The sequence below is a fragment of the Leptodactylus fuscus genome, chromosome 1, assembly GCF_031893055.1.
Source record: "Leptodactylus fuscus isolate aLepFus1 chromosome 1, aLepFus1.hap2, whole genome shotgun sequence".
Classification (NCBI taxonomy): Eukaryota; Metazoa; Chordata; class Amphibia; order Anura; family Leptodactylidae; genus Leptodactylus; species Leptodactylus fuscus.
The window spans coordinates 151,937,015-151,952,776 of record NC_134265.1 but is presented as its reverse complement, the minus strand read 5'-3'; the positions used below and the strand labels follow the sequence as shown (position 1 = coordinate 151,952,776).

Here is a 15,762-nt window from a genome sequence, read left to right as displayed (position 1 = left end):
CATCTCAGTGTGTCGCACTTGTTTACAGTTATAAATGGGGTTGGGACCATCAGTTGTGTTGTGCAGAAGTCAGGTGGATACACAGCTGATAGTCCTACTGAATAGACTGTTAAAATTTGTATTATGGCAAGAAAAAAAGCAGCTAAGTAAAGAAAAATGAGTGGCCATCATTACTTTAAGGCTCCATTCACACTGAGTAACGCTGGCGTTTTTTGTGCTTATTTTGGCACGTAGCGCCGCGTAAACGCCGCGTTTGCGCTGCACTATTTTGCGGTCGCGTTGTACGGCGCAAACGCGGTGCAAACGCAGTGTAAACGCCGCGTTTACGCGGCGCTACGTGCCAAAATAAGCACAAAAAACGCCAGCGTTACTCAGTGGGAATGTAGCCTAAGAAATGAAGGTCAGTCAGTCCGAAAAATTGGGAAAACTTTGAAAGTGTCCCCAAGTGCAGTTGCAAAAACCATCAAGCGCTACAAAGAAACTGGCTCACATGAGGACCGCCCCAGGAAAGGAAGACCAAGAGTCACCTCTGCTGCGCAGGATAATTTCATCTGAGTCACCAGCCTCAGAAACAGCAGCTCAGATTAGAGACCAGGTCAATGCCACACAGAGTTCTAGCAGCAGACACATCTCTACAACAGCTGTTAAGAGAAGACTTTGTGCTGCAGGCGTTCATGGTAAAATAGCTGCTAGAAAACCACTGCTAAGGGGACAGGCAACAAGCAGAAGAGACTTGTTTGGGCTAAAGAACACAAGGAATGGACATTAGACCAGTTGAAGTCTGTGCTTTGGTCTGATGAGTCCAAATTTGAGATCTTTGGTTCCAACCACCGTGTCTTTGTGCGACACAGAAAAGGTGAACGGATGGACTCCACATGCCTGGTTCCCACTGTGAAGCATGGAGGAGGAGGTGTGATGGTGTGGGGGTGCTTTGCTGGTGACACTTTTGGGGATTTATTCAAGATTGAAGGCTTACTCAACCAGCATGGCTACTACAGCAGCTTGCAGCGGCATGCTATTCCATCTGGTTTGTGTTTAGTTGGACCATCATTTATTTTTCAAAAGGACAATGACCACAAACACACCTCCAGGCTGTCTAAGGACTATTTGACCAAAAAGGAGAGTGATGGGGTGCTACACCAGATGATCTGGCCTCCACAGTCATCAGACCTGAACCCAATTGATATGGTTTGTGGTGAGCTGGACCGCAGAGAGAAGGCAAAAGGGCCAAGAAGTGCTAAGCATCTCTGGGAACTCCTTCAAGACTGTTGGAAGACCATCTCAGGTGACTACCTCTTGAAGCTCATCAAGAGAATGCCAAGACTGTGCAAAGCAATAATCAATGCAAAAGGTGGCTACTTTGAAGAACCTAGAATATAAGACATATTTTCAGCTGTTTCACACTTTTTTGTTAAGTATATAATTCCACATGTGTTAATTCCTAGTTTTGATGCCTTCAGTGTGAATCTACAATTTTCATAGTCATGAAAATACAGAAAACTCTTTGAATGAGAAGGTGTGTCCAAACTTTTGGTCTGTACTATAAATTATGAATATGAGTGAGTATAATACACTCATATTATAATACACTCATAAGGCTGGTCATATGCAAGACTTCTGAAGTGGCAGATTTTGGATTATCTGATGTTGGTTGGACATATATAAACCTACGACAATTCGTCCCATGCAGCTAGCCATAGCATAGGAAATTTCTCGAAATAAAAAGATAAAATAATAAACCGTCAAGTATAAAAAGGCATATAGGTAGTATAACATTGATAAATATGTTTTTTTTAAAGCTTTTTTAGGCTAAGGTCCCATGGGCTGTGGCAATGCATCGCAGTTCTTCCCGCAGCGCATTAGACAGAAAGTTCGTAGCGTTTTCCTCCATGGACTTTCTGCTACAATTATATCTATGGGGAAGCCGCCGTCGTCTCCGTAGGTATAATTGACATGCTGCGATTTCGAAAGCCCCGCCAGTTTTGGAAAATGTGGCGTGTCCGTGCTTTGGATTTTACTGTAAAGTAGACCGAAAACAGAGCGCAAAAGTAGACGGCACTGCTCACTTCAATAATCACGACAAAAAGTAGTTATCCACTGTAAACAATAAGTCCTTTATGATCGGAAACACTTCTGACAAACGGTGGTGCTCACAACCCTTAGAAAAATCAATAATGAAAAATAGAAAGGTAGAAGAGTATGGGTGGGCACTCACCAATCAGTAGACGGCACTTTTCTTCTTTATGTAAAAAAATGCTTTTATTAGAACATAGTAAAACAAATCCTCAGGGAGGGAGAGATGGCATAGTTTGGCAGAAAAAACAGGCAACAGCCGTTTCGCGTTGTCAAACGCTTTTTCAAGCCTAATATGCAATACCATATGTTGCACCCCGTGTCCTTTAAGTACAACACTCAAGTTGAATCAGATTGGAAATCTCATATGTCAATCACCAGAAAGACCAATCACAAATAGGTTTCACTACCTCAGGACGGACCTGAAGGAGAACTACAACAAAAACAGGCCACACCTAATGGGAGAATCTGAAACGCACCAATAGTTACCTAGCATCACGAATGCTGATGAATTCACATGGCCCGGACGCAGAAGGCGACCAATCGACATCCCGCCGACGCACATACTTCCCTACCACACTGCGCACGTAGGGTATAGGGCAGAGTGTTAACCACGCCCATCTGGGGAGAAAAGTAAAAACGAACAACTCAACCGGCCCAAATGTAGAGGCAACCAATCGGCCTCTCGCCGATGCGCATGCCTTCTTGTCGCATTGCGCATGGAGTGTGCTGAACGGAACAATAGCCACGCCCACCTGAGAAGAAAAAAGGAAACATCAAGGGACTGGTTCCTATTCGTTGGCAGGGCGGGCTCACGGAGACATAGATAGGAAAACAAACATTTTGCCTCTACATTTGGGCCGGTTGAGTTGTTCGTTTTCACTTTTCTCCCCAGATGGGCGTGGTTAACACTCTGCCCTATACCCTACGTGCGCAGTGTGGTAGGGAAGTATGTGCGTCGGCGGGATGTCGATTGGTCGCCTTCTGCGTCCGGGCCATGTGAATTCATCAGCATTCGTGATGCTAGGTAACTATTGGTGCGTTTCAGATTCTCCCATTAGGTGTGGCCTGTTTGTGTTGTAGTTCTCCTTCAGGTCCGTCCTGAGGTAGTGAAACCTATTTGTGATTGGTCTTTCTGGTGATTGACATATGAGATTTCCAATCTGATTCAACTTGAGTGTTGTACTTAAAGGACACGGGGTGCAACATATGGTATTGCATATTAGGCTTGAAAAAGCGTTTGACAACGCGAAACGGCTGTTGCCTGTTTTTTCTGCCAAACTATGTCATCTCTCCCTCCCTGAGGATTTGTTTTACTATGTTCTAATAAAGGCATTTTTTTACATAAAGAAGAAAAGTGCCGTCTACTGATTGGTGAGTGCCCACCCATACTCTTCTACCTTTCTATTTTACTGCAAAGTAGACATGGGATTTGCTAGCATCCCATCCAATTTGCCTTTACTGTGAAACGCTGGGCAAATTACGGCATTTCTGTCCCATGGGGCCCCGGCCTTAGGCTGACAATACACATGGGCTCATTTTGACTGAAGCGGATGCCTCAAAAGGGCCAAAAATGGGACTTCAACTTTACACATTGTGGCTCATCTCGGTCTCTGCACCCCATTCGCCACTTTTTTTTAGACAGTGAGCAGAGTTGGAAGCTGATATAAATTATACCACAAATCTATTCCAGCCCCTGAGCTCATGGAGCTTTTGTTGCTTTCTTGGTGCAGATTTTGCAGTGTTTTCATTTGAGCCAAAGCCAGGAGTAGTTTAAAAGGAATGGAAAATATAAAGGGACCACTTCAACAAAAAAGAAAAAATCAACAAAGTCCCCATATGTCTTTATCTTTATCCGTGATACCAACTGGCATCATTGATACCTTGCTTTGAACAATAGATAACAGAGATGCCAACTGGCATCATTGATTTATGATGAGATTAGCCTTTGGTGGTTTCCATTGTCCATTGTCTTGATGCAAATGTGCAATTCTTGTCAGCAAAGTTGTCAGAAGTACATGTGAACAGAGTCTTATACAATGAATTGAAAGCACAATGTGATCAATAAAAACACATTTGTATAAGAATTATAGATATATAGTTTATAGACCCAAATGATAGAGACAGAACTATACACAGCATGACAATATTGTTTTGTGTATTTATTCCATGTTATATACAGTGTTGGCCAAAAGTATTGGCACCCCTGCAATTCTGTCTGATAATACTCAGTTTCTTCCAGAAAATGATTACAAGCACAAACTCTTTGGTAATATCCTCATTTATTTTGCTTGCAATGAAAAAACACAAAAGAGAATGAAAAAAAAAAGTCAAATCATTGATCATTTTACACAAAACTCCAAAAATGGCCTGGACAAAAATATTGGCACCCTCAGCCTAATACTTGGTAGCACAACCTTTAGACAAAATAACTGTGCACAACCGCTTCCGGTAACCATCAATGAGTTTCTTACAATGCTCTGCTGGAATTTTAGACCATTCTTCTTTGGCAAACTGCTCCAGGTCCCTGAGATGTGAAGGGGGCCTTCTCCAAACTGCCATTTTGAGATCTCTCCACAGGTGTTCTATGGGATTCAGGTCTGGACTCATTGCTGGCCACTTTAGAAGTCTCCAGTGCTTTCTCTCAAACCATTTTCTAGTGCTTTTTGAAGTGTGTTTTGGGTCATTGTCCTGCTGGAAGACCCATGACCTCTGAGGGAGACCCAGCTTTCTCACACTGGGCCCTACATTATGCTGCAAAATTTGTTGGTAGTCTTCAGAATTTATAATGCCATGCACACGGTCAAGCAGTCCAGTGCCAGAGGCAGCAAAGCAACCCAAAAACATCAGGGAACCTCCGCCATGTTTGACTGTACGGACTGTGTTCTTTTCTTTGAAGGCCTCTTTTTTTTCCTGTAAACTCTATGTTGATGCCTTTTCCCAAAAAGCTCTACTTTTGTCTCATCTGACCAGAGAACATTCTTCCAAAACGTTTTTGGCTTTCTCAGGTAAGTTTTGGCAAACTCCAGCCTGGCTTTTTTATGTCTCTGGGTAAGAAGTGGGGTCTTCCTGGGTATCCTACCATACAGTCCCTTTTCATTCAGACACCGACGGATAGTACGGGTTGACACTGCTGTACCCTCGGACTGCAGGGCAGCTTGAACTTGTTTGGATGTTAGTCGAGGTTCTTTATCTACCATCCGCACAATCTTGCATTGAAATCTCTCGTCAATTTTTTTTTTCCGTCCACATCTAGGGAGGTTAGCCACAGTGCCGTGGGCTTTAAACTTCTTGATGACACTGTGCATGGTAGACACAGGAACATTCAGGTCTTTGGAGATGGACTTGTAGCCTTGAGATTGCTCATGCTTCCTCACAATTTTGCTTCTCAAATCCTCAGACAGTTCTTTGGTCTTCTTTCTTTTCTCCATGCTCAATGTGGTCACACAAGGACACAGGACAGTGGTTGAGTCAACTTTAATCCATTTCAACTGGCTGTAAGTGTGATTTAGTTATTGCCACCACCTGTTAGGTGCCTCAGGTAAGTAACAGGTGCTGTTAATTACAAAAATTAGGAAAGCATCACATGATTTTTCAAACAGTGCCAATACTTTTGTCCACCCCTTTTATGTTTGCTGTGGAATTATATCCAATTTGTCTTTTTGACAATTCTTTTTGTGGTTTTCCATTCAAGACAAATTAAATGAAGATAATAATACCAAAGAATTTGTGATTGCAATCATTTTCTGGAAGAAAATGAGTATTATCTGACAGAATTGCAGGGGTGCCAATACTTTTGGCCAACACTGTATGTGTTATGGTCAGAAATTTTGATTTTGAGCTTTTAGTTAAATTTAGGTCAGTTTCTTAGATAACTTTTTACCCTCTACATGCTAAACATATTGTACTTTTACCATTAGAAATGCAATTTAAGTAATTTAGCTTTCATACTATAAATGAGGGTTAATATTTAGTTCTTATTCAGGTACATAAACATACACATTTTATGAAAACTGATTTTAGGGTATATTTTTTCTATTTATACCAAGTTGATACAGTAATGATTCAATGCACACATATCAATTCTTGTATTTCTTTTTGTCCACAGTACAAATTGAGGTGGAAGAAAATGAAGGTAAGATATACGATAGATTTTTCTGGTATGTAAAAGTTCACACATGCTGCTAGACCAGCACTTGTGTCTGCACAGATTTTTAAAGTTTTACAAACCATATTTTTATTTTTAAAGTAAAACTTACATTTGTTTCTTTTTTTTTGCTTTTATGTAATTAACTTCCCTTTAATAGAACACAGGCTGGAAAGTTCCCACTAGTAAGGGTAAGTTCACACTGGGTTTTTTTGGAGTGGAACTTGAGGTTGAGGCTGCCTCAGGTTCTGATCCAAAAGCCGGGTCGCCTCGACAGAAAGCCGGTGCACTGCACCGGCATCCAGCCGTGCACTTCGCAATGAATGGGCCTAGTCCAGAGGACGGAGTGTCTTCAGGCCGAATTGCGACTCGAAACGGCCTGAAGAATGAGCATCTCGCTCCTAAGCCGCTGCCATTTAAATAAATGGGAGCCGTCTTTTTGGTCAGGATTTCGAGGCGAATACGGCCTCAAAAAACTCAATGTGAACTTACCCTAAGAGTTTGTCCTGTATCTTAAAGGGGCTTTATTAGCAAAATTATGCCGTATGAGCCCTACACATGCCTGAATAGGGTTATTCAGACACCGTTAATGGCATTTTAAAATCCCCCCCCCCCCCCCGTTTTAAACTAAGACTAGGGTTGAGCAATCGGGATCGGAAAAGATTTCGATCGGCGATCGAGTAAATTTCACGATCGTGATCGGAATTTCCGACCCGATCTTTTCCAGCGGGATCGAGATCAGAGGTTATCTCAAGATCGGCTCAACCCTAAAAGTGACTTTTCCCATAGAGAAGCATTGACTAGGGTTGAGGATCGGGTTCGGAAAGGATCGGATAAAGATCGGCGATTGAGCAAATTTCACGATCACGATCAGGATCGAGATCGGCTGGAAAATGATCGGAAATCGGATTTTAAAATCGATCTTGAAATCTCAAGATCAGCTCAACCCTAACTAAGACCGTAAAAACATATATGCAAATTATACTTACCGTGCACGGTGGGCAGTTCGTGCACTGGTGGACGTCATCTTCGGTCCCGCCTTCCTCTGGTGTCTTCTTCCAGCAACGTCCTCCTTCCATGCCCCCTTCTTCTTTTCACCAGCGGGTTGTGTTTAAATCGCACGTGTGCACAGTAGTGCTCCCTCCGGGCCACGATTCGGTGCCGTTTTTGTCGTAGTTCTAAGGGGAACTGAGCATACTGAGCATGGCGCCAGAGCGTGCGCAATAACGCTCCAGAGGGAACGATACTGTGCACGCACAGGATTTAAACACAACCCGCCGGGGGAGGGGGAAACCACCTGGCATTTTCTGAAGCTGTTTTTACTAAAAACTGCTCCAGAAAACGCTCCAAAAAATGTGTCAAGGTCCAAAAACCGGACCAAATTAAGCCACACGTAATTTATGTGCGAACTAGCCCTTATATTACAAAAAGTTTCTCCAAACAATCCCCAACACAATAGAAAATAAATAAAATGGGAGTTGCATTTTAAAACTTTGGTAGTGTGGTGCCTGTCTTTTCCCACTACTCAAAATACTTTATATGTTATATAGTATAAATATCAAAGAGTTACAAAAAATTCCTGGTAAAACCTGGGGGAGTTTCAATGGGCAGCTCCTTCATGCTTTCCTTGCACTAATTTTATTATGTGTTTTAACAGATTAGTAGAAATGGTATAAGGAGTAGAACAAAGTTCAATAATGTAGTCACCTTTTGTAGAATTCTCTCTCAATTGTTTACTTGTGTCAGGCATTAGGAAAAGAGAATATTTAAGTGTATGTTCACACAGAGTTTTTTGCAGACGGATTTTGATGCAGAATCTGATTTTTTTTTTTATTCTGTCCCACCTTGATCCCCTCTCTGTTCCACCCACTTTTTTGAAAGTGGCAAATATGGTGAAAATGGGCGTCCATGTGCCAAGAAGTGTGCCACTTTACACTCTTTTTATGAGGGGGGAAGTGCTTTGGTGAGGTGTGATAGCTTGTCCAGGCTTCAGTCTTATAGAAATTTACATTTCTTTTATATTAAAGAAGAAAAGGAAGACTCTGAAGAGGAAAATCAACCTCCAAAGCGTAGAGAGAAAAATTGGAGAGTACCTAATATGAAGCCTTGGTTGGCAGAATCTGATGATGAGGACCAAACTCCCACAAATGAGGAGGGAGATGAAGAGGATGGAGAAGGTAGTCCTAAAGGAAGAAAAGGGAGGAAAGGAGCTGGAGCAGCTAACCGCAAAGCAAGGGAAAATGCCAAGAATAAAAAGAAAAAGGATGCAGATGGGTAATAATAATAACATTACCTTACCTTTACATGCATGATAATTGCTATTAACATATTGTGTGTAACGTCATTATAAACTGCCCTCCTCGTAGTTTTTTTCTATACCTAAAATTGCAACATTATATTTCCACTTTTTTATGAATACCACATCTCCTATAAAATTTAAAACTTTGAGGACTACTGTTTAACTCCTTCCCGCCGATGGCATTTTTTGATTTTCATTTTTGACTCCCCTCCTTCCAAACTCCATAACTTTTCTATTTCTCTGCTCTCAGAGCCATATGAGGTCTTAATGTTTGTGGGACAATTTTTTCTTCATGATGCTGCCAATCTGTATAATGTACTGGGAAGCTGGAAAAAAAATCAGAATGAGGTGGATTTGAAGAAAAAGTGCATATGTGCGATTTTCTTACGGGATTCGTTTTTTCGGCGTTCACTGTGCAGCCAAAATGACGTGTCACCTTTATTCTATGTTTTGGTACGATTCCAAGGATACCTAGTTTATATGGTTTTATTTACATTTTAACCCCTTAAAAATCCAAATTGTGACAATTTTTTTTTCTAAAAGTCGGCATATTTTGACACCCATAACTTTTTTATACTTTTGTGTATGGGGATTTATAGGTCGTCTCTTTTTGCGAGGCCGGGTGTACTTTCCAGTTCTACCATTTTGGGGAATTGGTATTGCTTCGATCACTTTTTATTCAAATTTTTATCAGAGGCAAAACAGTGAAAAAAATGGCGATTTGGCACTTTTGACTTTTTTTCCCGCTACGGCGTTTACCGTACAGGAAAAATATTTTCATAGATTTGTAGAGGGGGCATTTTCGGACACAGGGATACCTAACATGTATGTGTTTCACAGTATTTAACTACTTTTATATGTGTTCTAGGAAAACACATTAAATTTTTTTTCCGCAGCGTTTTTCACACAAAGGGTGCATTCACACGATGTCTTTTGGCACGTAATTATTCCTACAGAAACGCTGGCATTTTCCATAACATTATAATAGGGGCAGAAAGTTTGCAGAGGAAAACTCTGTAGACTTTGGGTGCATTCACACGATGTCTTTTGGCTTTTAATGTGCCACGTAGACACCGCGGGATCTTTTGCGGGCCGTATACGCTCCCATTGATTTCAATGGGAGCCGTACCGTATATGCGGCGCTATTTTGCGGCCGTGATTTTGCGGCGGCCGCAAAATAGCGCCGCGTATACGGTACCGACTCCCATTGAAAACAATGGGAGCATATACGGCCCGCAAAAGATCCCGCGGCGTCTACGTGGCACATTAAAAGCCAAAAGACATCGTGTGAATGCACCCAAAGTCTACAGAGTTTTCCTCTGCAAACTTTCTGCCCCTATTATAATGTTATGGAAAATGCCAGCGTTTCTGTAGGAATAATTGATATGCTGCGATTTGCAAAATTTCAGTATTTCCTTTGAAGATTTTTTTCTGCAATGTGTGGAATGTGCAATGTGGAATCTCATTTACTTTGCGGGTAATGTAAATACAGTGTTTGCGCAATGTGGGACCCCAGCCTTAAAGAAGACCTTTCATGTTCTTGAGCACATATACAGCTAGAAAGATGACAGTGTGCTGAATTTAGCTATTGGCTTTCCAGTTATATGTCCCGGGTCAAGAGATATCAGTGCCATTACCTATAGCTCTTCACTGTAAGAAGTGTGTTCCTGTCAGTCTAACTGAAACTACCCTCGTGACAGTACTGTGTGTAGCATACTGTCAGAGAGGGCGTTCCTTACCGACAACCCCCCCCCCAGTACTAATCTATAGATGAGTACTGTCAGGAAGGAGGGAGGGCGTTTCTCACCACTCAGCGTCATGGAAGTTACACTGTCAGGAACGCCCTTCTGACAGTGAAGACCAATCAGTAACAGCACCGATAGCTCTTGACCCGGGGCACATAACGGGAAAGTCAATAGGATTTCCCATCTTAACAGGTTATCAACTATCCATGTTGCAGATTATTGGGTGTCCCCTATTCTGAATGGAGTGTTGGTCGGTCAGTATGGGCATCACTGCATTAATTTCAGCAGGAGAGCTAAACATAGGCAAAGAACAACACTGCGCTATCTTTGGCTCTCTGATTGAAATTAATTCAGTGCAGGAGACAAATGTCCTCCGTTCTTCTGATGAGTGGGGGTCTGAGCACTTGGCCCTCAACCAATTTGTAAGTTATCTCCTATTCTATGGTTAAAGGATAACTTGTTTAGACAGTAAAATGCATTTAGACTAAGATCCCATCAAGCGAGCTGCAGTGAATCCAATCCTCTTTGCAGGTAATGTGACACACAGGTTTTTTTTCTCCCAAAAATGCATTTTCAAAAGTTGAGGCCTTGACCTTAAAAGGATATGGATACAAATTTATCACCTCATACAATGAGTCATAGGCTTCGATATAAAGAAGAATCCCTATGAGGCTCTGCTAAATAAGAGTCTAAATAATATTGAGAATATCTGCCCCAAATTCTTTTTATTATACACTATCATTCAAAAGTTTAGGGTCACTTAGAAATTTCCTTATTTTTGAAAGAAAAGCACAGTTTTTTTCAATGAAGAGAACATTAAATGGATCAGAAATACACTCTATACATTGTTAATGTTGGAAATGACTATTCTAGCTACAAACGTCTGGTTTTTAATGCAATATCTACATAGGTGTATAGACGCCCATTTCCAGCAACCATCACTCCAGTGTTCTAATGGTACTTTGTCTTTGCTAACTGTGTAAGAAGGCTAATGGATGTTTAGAAAACCCTTGAAAAGCCTTGTGCAAGTATGTTAGCACAGCTGAGAACAGTTTCTATAAAACTGACCTTCCTTTGAGCTAGTTGAGAATCTGGAGCATTACATTTATAAGTTCGATTTAACTCTCAAGATGGCCAGAAAAAGAGAACTTTCATGTGAAAATCGAAAGTCTATTCTTGTTCTTAGAAATGAAATCACTCCATTTTGCAATGCCATGCCATACCCTGTGGACAGCGCTTGATTGGAGCCAATTTCATCCTATAACAGGACAATGACCCAAAGCCACCTCCAAATTATGCAAGAACTAGTTAGGGAAGAATCAGGCAGCTGGTATTCTATCTGTAATGGAGTGGCCAGCGCAGTCACCAGCGCAGTCACCAGATTTGAACCCCATTGAGCTGTTGTGGGAGCAGCTTCACCGTATGGTGCGCAAAAAGTGGCCATCAAGCCAATTCAACTTGTGAAATTTCTCCAGATCACCTCAGCAAATTAACAGCTAGAATTCCAAAGGTCTGCAATGCTGTTATTTCAAATAAAATTCACTTCTAACCTTGTCAATGTCTTGTCTATATTTTCTATTCATTTTCAACTCATTTGACAAATTAAAGTGTGAGTTTTCATGGAAAACACAAAATTGTCTGGGTGACCCCAAACTTTTGAACGGTAGTGTACCTTTGCAAGCATGTACAACTCGTCCTTTCACTGCTTCTCAGCTCCTCACGCTTTTCTTTTCTTTTTTTTTTTTTAAATGTAGATTGTGAGCCCACAATGTACATTTTTCCCTATCAGTATGTTTTTGGAATATGGAATGGAAATCCATGCAAATACGGGGAGAACAGACAAACTCCTTGCAGATGTTTTTTTGCCCTTGGTGGGATTTGAACCAAGGATTCCAGCGCTGCAAGGCTGCAGTGCTAACCACTGAGCCACCGTGTGGGCCCCAGCTCTTCATACTTTTCAAGGAGATATTCTAGCAGCTCAGGAAGATTAGTACCGCATACTCTCATTGTATAAATCGTTGTCTTTGTAATGGTTCTATATTGCTAATCTCCATGTTCTATGCCACATTTCTCTGATGTAAACTTTAAAAAAATTTTAATAACATTATTGTTATTAAGCCCAGTAAATGCCTGCAGTATATGATAAACCGGTTATACGCTAAGTTCACACTAGCATTCAGGTTTCAGTCCTTTTAAGGGTAAATTCACACAGGGTTTTTGGGTCAGGATTTTGAGTCCGTATCTCCTCAAAATCATGACCAAAAAGACGGTTCCCATTGAAATCAATGGGAGCCGTTCAGGTGTTTTTTTTCCGGGAGCCGGCTTGATTCTTCAGGCCGTTTTGCCTCGCGATTCGGCCTGAAGACACTCCCGACTAGGCCCATTTATTGGGCCTAATCCGGAGCTGAGCGCTCGACTGCCTCCGCCTCAGGTTCCGGTCCAAAAAACCCCGTCTGAACTTACCCTAAGCAGAATCTGGGAGGGAATGCCTGTGTGAACCTAGTATTCATTAGCTAATGATGCTGTTAATTAGTTCACAACAAAACATTTTTACTATTCTTATGTAGGTCTGATGATGAAGATGCCATAACAGAAGAGGAAATGGACAAGCTAAAAGAAGCAGTGGAAGAGAAAAAGAAACTGATCGCCACTATAAGGAATAAACCATGGAAAATGAAACAAAAGCTTGAAGTCCTAAAGTAAGAATTGCATTAAAATGGCTGTTTCATTTAGAGAACTTTTCTTCATATACCCAGTTTAGAAATTCTGAGCTAATTCTGTTGAATATTGTCATCTGTAGGGTAGACAGGAGAGTAGTTACAGTACAAAAGATTATCACCCGCTCTGGATTAGCTGTCCTGTCCTGCATCAATCCATTGATACTAGTGAACACTGCGTACTGCTTCATTTTTCCCTGTGGTGGCGCTGCAGGGAACTGAACTTTTAGGCTAAGGCTCCATGGGATGTTCCGCAGCTCTAAAGCGCAGTGAGAAAAACCATGGGACTTCCCGCAGCGCTTTGAGCAGAAAGTTCAGAGTTTTCCTCTGCGGACTTTCTGTTACCATTGTATCTATGGGAAAGCCGCTGGCATTTCCGTAGATATAATTAACATGCTGCGATTTCCAAAACCGTGCTGGTTTTGAAAATCGTAACGTGTCCACACTGCGGTTTTAAAAGAAAAGTGGGCAAGGGATTTGTATGAATCACATCCACTTTGCCTGTACTATATAACGCCGCGTTTTTTACTGCCACATTTGCGCTGCAGGCAAATTGCGGCATTTCTGGAGCGTGGGACCCTGGCCTTACTGCAAGGTTTTCCCATAGATTATAGCTAATCACTCGGATTACAAAAAGGGAAACTATTTATCATCAGTTTATTGTCAAGGGTTTCTTCAAACAAGGAAGAACTACAGTCCTATGAAAAAGTTTGGGCACCCCTATTAATTTTAATCATTTTTAGTTCTAAATATTTTGGTGTTTGCAGCAGCCATTTCAGTTTGATATATCTAATAACTGATGGACACAGTAATATTTCAGGATTGAAATGAGGTTTATTGTACTAACAGAAAATGTGCAATATGCATTAAACCAAAATTTGACCGGTGCAAAAGTATGGGCACCTCAACAGAAAAGTGACATTAATATTTAGTAGATCCTCCTTTTGCAGAGATAACAGCCTCTAGTTGCTTCCTGTAGCTTTTAATCAGTTCCTGGATCCTGGATCCTGGATGAAGGGATTTTGGACCATTCCTCTTTACAAAACAATTCAAGTTCAGTTAAGTTTGATGGTCGCCGAGCATGGACAGCCCACATAGTTGTTCATGGGCAGAATACAAAAAGTTGTCTCAGAGATTTAATCTGTCAGTTTCAACTGTGAGGAACATAGTAAGGAAATGGAAGACCACAGGGACAGTTCTTGTTAAGCCCAGAAGTGGCAGGCCAAGAAAAATATCAGAAAGGCAGAGAAGAAGAATGGTGAGAACAGTCAAGGACAATCCACAGACCACCTCCAAAGAGCTGCAGCATCATCTTGCTGCAGATGGTGTCACTGTGCATCGGTAACAATACAGCGCAAAAGTTCACCTGCATGCCGAGCCCCTATAGGACTACTATTGGATCTACATAGGGTGAGCTGATACAACAAATTTTTGTATACATATTTGACTGTTGAACTTAGTATCGTGCTCCCAACAGTATGGAAAGTTCTTTATCTATCAATATTCCAGCATGTGTGAACAAGGTTCAACATACAGCATCTAATGTTACACATACAGATCGAGCAGCTAAAATAGCTACCGTTTTTGATACTGAAGCCACGGCAATGAGTAAAACTAACACTGATCTGAAACAGGTGATGCACAAGTGGGAACGTCTAATGAGTCAAGAACTACGAGTGTCTTGGGATTGTATAACACTTGAGAAATACATCCAATTTCAAATGGTTCCTAGAGGCTTACGTCTTAGAAAACTACCTACCACCATCTATAATGATCAATTCATGGTAGCTTGGAATTCCATTTTGTCAGATTGTTCCTTTTGTTTAATGAATTTGATTGTAGAACAAGAGAAAGTTAAGTTGGAACAAATTAAAAATGATCTTGCTACTTTGTCTACACAAATGCAATCTTTTGAAAAAGAGATTAATTATAATAGTATACGGGATAGCATCCAAAAAAAAAACTGGATAATACGGAACAACAAATCATGTCTATTAAAAAAAAGAAGTTCTCTAGAGACACCCAGGACTATACTACGGGTTATGTATACCCACAGAGAAATACCGGCAATGCATTGAGATCCATACTCAAAAATAAAAAGAAAAATTCAAATAGATCATCACAGAAGAATTGGCAACGCCGAGTGTCTTTCAGTTCATCAGAACTAGGATCGGATAACTCTGTTTATAACGATAGTAGCAGTACCACTGTATCTGATGGTCAAGATTATACGACTACTCCAGCCCGTTATCAAGGAAGGAAATCTAATCTCCAATTTTCAAAAAACGGACAAGGAGAGCAGGACGTAAACATTCGACAAGGAAATCGCTACTTCACCAGGTCAAACAAATATTGACATCTGAATCAACAGTAGATGATAGCTTTAAAGATACGGTATTGAATTTGTCATCTTTCTCTTTTTCGGAACTCGAACTCAAAATTCTATCTAAAGGTTTAAAATTTGTCCCTACTCGGAATTTTGATATTTTTTCCACTCTTTTGGATGTCAATAAATTTGTGAGACTTTTGACTGTAAAACGACATTTTTTTGCGGATATAAATCAGAATTCAACTAATAACAGGTCGTTCTTTGATATGAGGAATAACATTGTCAATGAATACACGGGTTTGATGTTCAAAGAACAGGTAGCTTTATTGAATTTGTCACATTTATCCGATGAAAGTGGGAGTTACAATGATGCCTCAGTTCATAACGTAGGAACTGTGGGGTCCAACCCTAGTTTCTATCCAATAGGGTCCCGGGCACAATCCTATAGCCAA

At 41.0% G+C, this 15,762-nt stretch overlaps 1 protein-coding gene across 1 annotated transcript in view; it reads left to right on the top strand.

Moving 5' to 3' along the window:
- The window catches only part of LOC142209971 (transmembrane channel-like protein 1), a 70,264-nt gene that overhangs the window by 1,219 nt on the left and 53,283 nt on the right, over positions 1–15,762 (top strand). Inside the window, exons 2-4 of the mRNA XM_075279008.1 lie at positions 6,182–6,208; positions 8,251–8,494; positions 12,832–12,963. Of these exons, the coding sequence (XP_075135109.1) occupies positions 6,182–6,208; positions 8,251–8,494; positions 12,832–12,963 (403 nt within the window). The remainder of the gene's footprint in view (positions 1–6,181; positions 6,209–8,250; positions 8,495–12,831; positions 12,964–15,762) is intronic.